Raw genomic sequence first — 1,145 nt, 5'->3', positions numbered from 1 at the left:
GATGAAAAGTGAGATCAAATGCGCCTTCGAAATAAACTTTAGCAAGCCCAACAACATTGGGTCGCTACTGGGATTCTCATCGACGCATATACTGCAACCGCGAAAATGGCATGAATCAGACCTACCAATCAACATTACCAATGTGAACATTATCCGCGTAGAGTGCAACGTGACCGCGGGTGCGTACAGCAACAGCAAGCCTGTGCACACGATACACGAATTTTCGCCGAACGTGTCACCAGGATATAAGATATCGGAAACGCCGATGCAGATCATTTACCTGCCAATCATCGCACGGAGCATTACCGATTTAACGGTACGCGTTGTGGATCAGAACAGTCAATTGCTCGACTTTCGCGGAGAAGAAATCACTCTCAGATTGCACGTACGCCGACGACAGCGATAACGCGCGCGAGTGTGCATGAGATGCTCGTGCTGAACGGATCGAAGCAAATTGTAAAAGATACCACCAAGCCTGTGACATCGAGATTCGGTGATATCCAGTCGTCTAGTTGTTGCAAGAAGAAGAAACTCAACGCATTGAACGTGGAATTTTTAACCTCTTTGGGATTCGCAGTGCGCAAACAATGATTGACATTCTCAATATCAATGAAGAGCCAATCTTCGATGAGCGCATCATCAAGATTGAGACTCACTCGTACAATCCGTTTGCCAACACTACATTCGGGCACAGCGATGAGATAAGAATACCAATACAACAACAGGATCTCTATACGTTGCCGCATGAAAGTTTTCTGTACATCGAGGGAAAACTAACTACTGCTGTACAAATCGAAGTATCTAATGTAGTACTGGGAAATAATTGTGTCGCGTTCATGTTCGACGAGATCCGATATGAACTTGATGGTGTGGAGATTGATCGCGCCAGAAATGTTAGAATAACCAGCACGCTCAAGACCTATGTCTCGTCATCGTTTGATAAAATGATGTCTCTGAAGAATGCCGGCTGGGATATTGTGAACAATGGAACCGGAGACTTTAATTTTTGTGTGCCGCTCAGCATGCTATTGGGATTCTGTGAAGATTATCAACGCGTGGTGATTAACGCCCGTCACGAATTGATTTTAATACGATCGCGCAATGATAACAACTGTCTCTTTAGAAATGCAGCGATGGAGCCTAAA

At 44.9% G+C, this 1,145-nt stretch overlaps 1 protein-coding gene across 1 annotated transcript; it reads left to right on the top strand.

The window, feature by feature from the left end:
* Nucleotides 1-587: 587 nt before the first annotated feature.
* On the top strand, nt 588-1,058 carry LOC105560071 (the record flags this gene model as incomplete). The annotated part of the gene is made up of 1 exon (XM_012008837.1): nt 588-1,058. A coding segment is annotated over exon 1 (471 nt), but the record flags the coding sequence as incomplete, so codon positions are not given.
* Nucleotides 1,059-1,145: the final 87 nt, after the last annotated feature.

This window comes from Vollenhovia emeryi, unplaced genomic scaffold (assembly GCF_000949405.1).
Source record: "Vollenhovia emeryi isolate VEMERY1.0 unplaced genomic scaffold, V.emery_V1.0 DF946240.1, whole genome shotgun sequence".
NCBI lineage: Eukaryota > Metazoa > Arthropoda > Insecta > Hymenoptera > Formicidae > Vollenhovia > Vollenhovia emeryi.
This window is presented reverse-complemented; position numbering and strand designations above follow the sequence as displayed.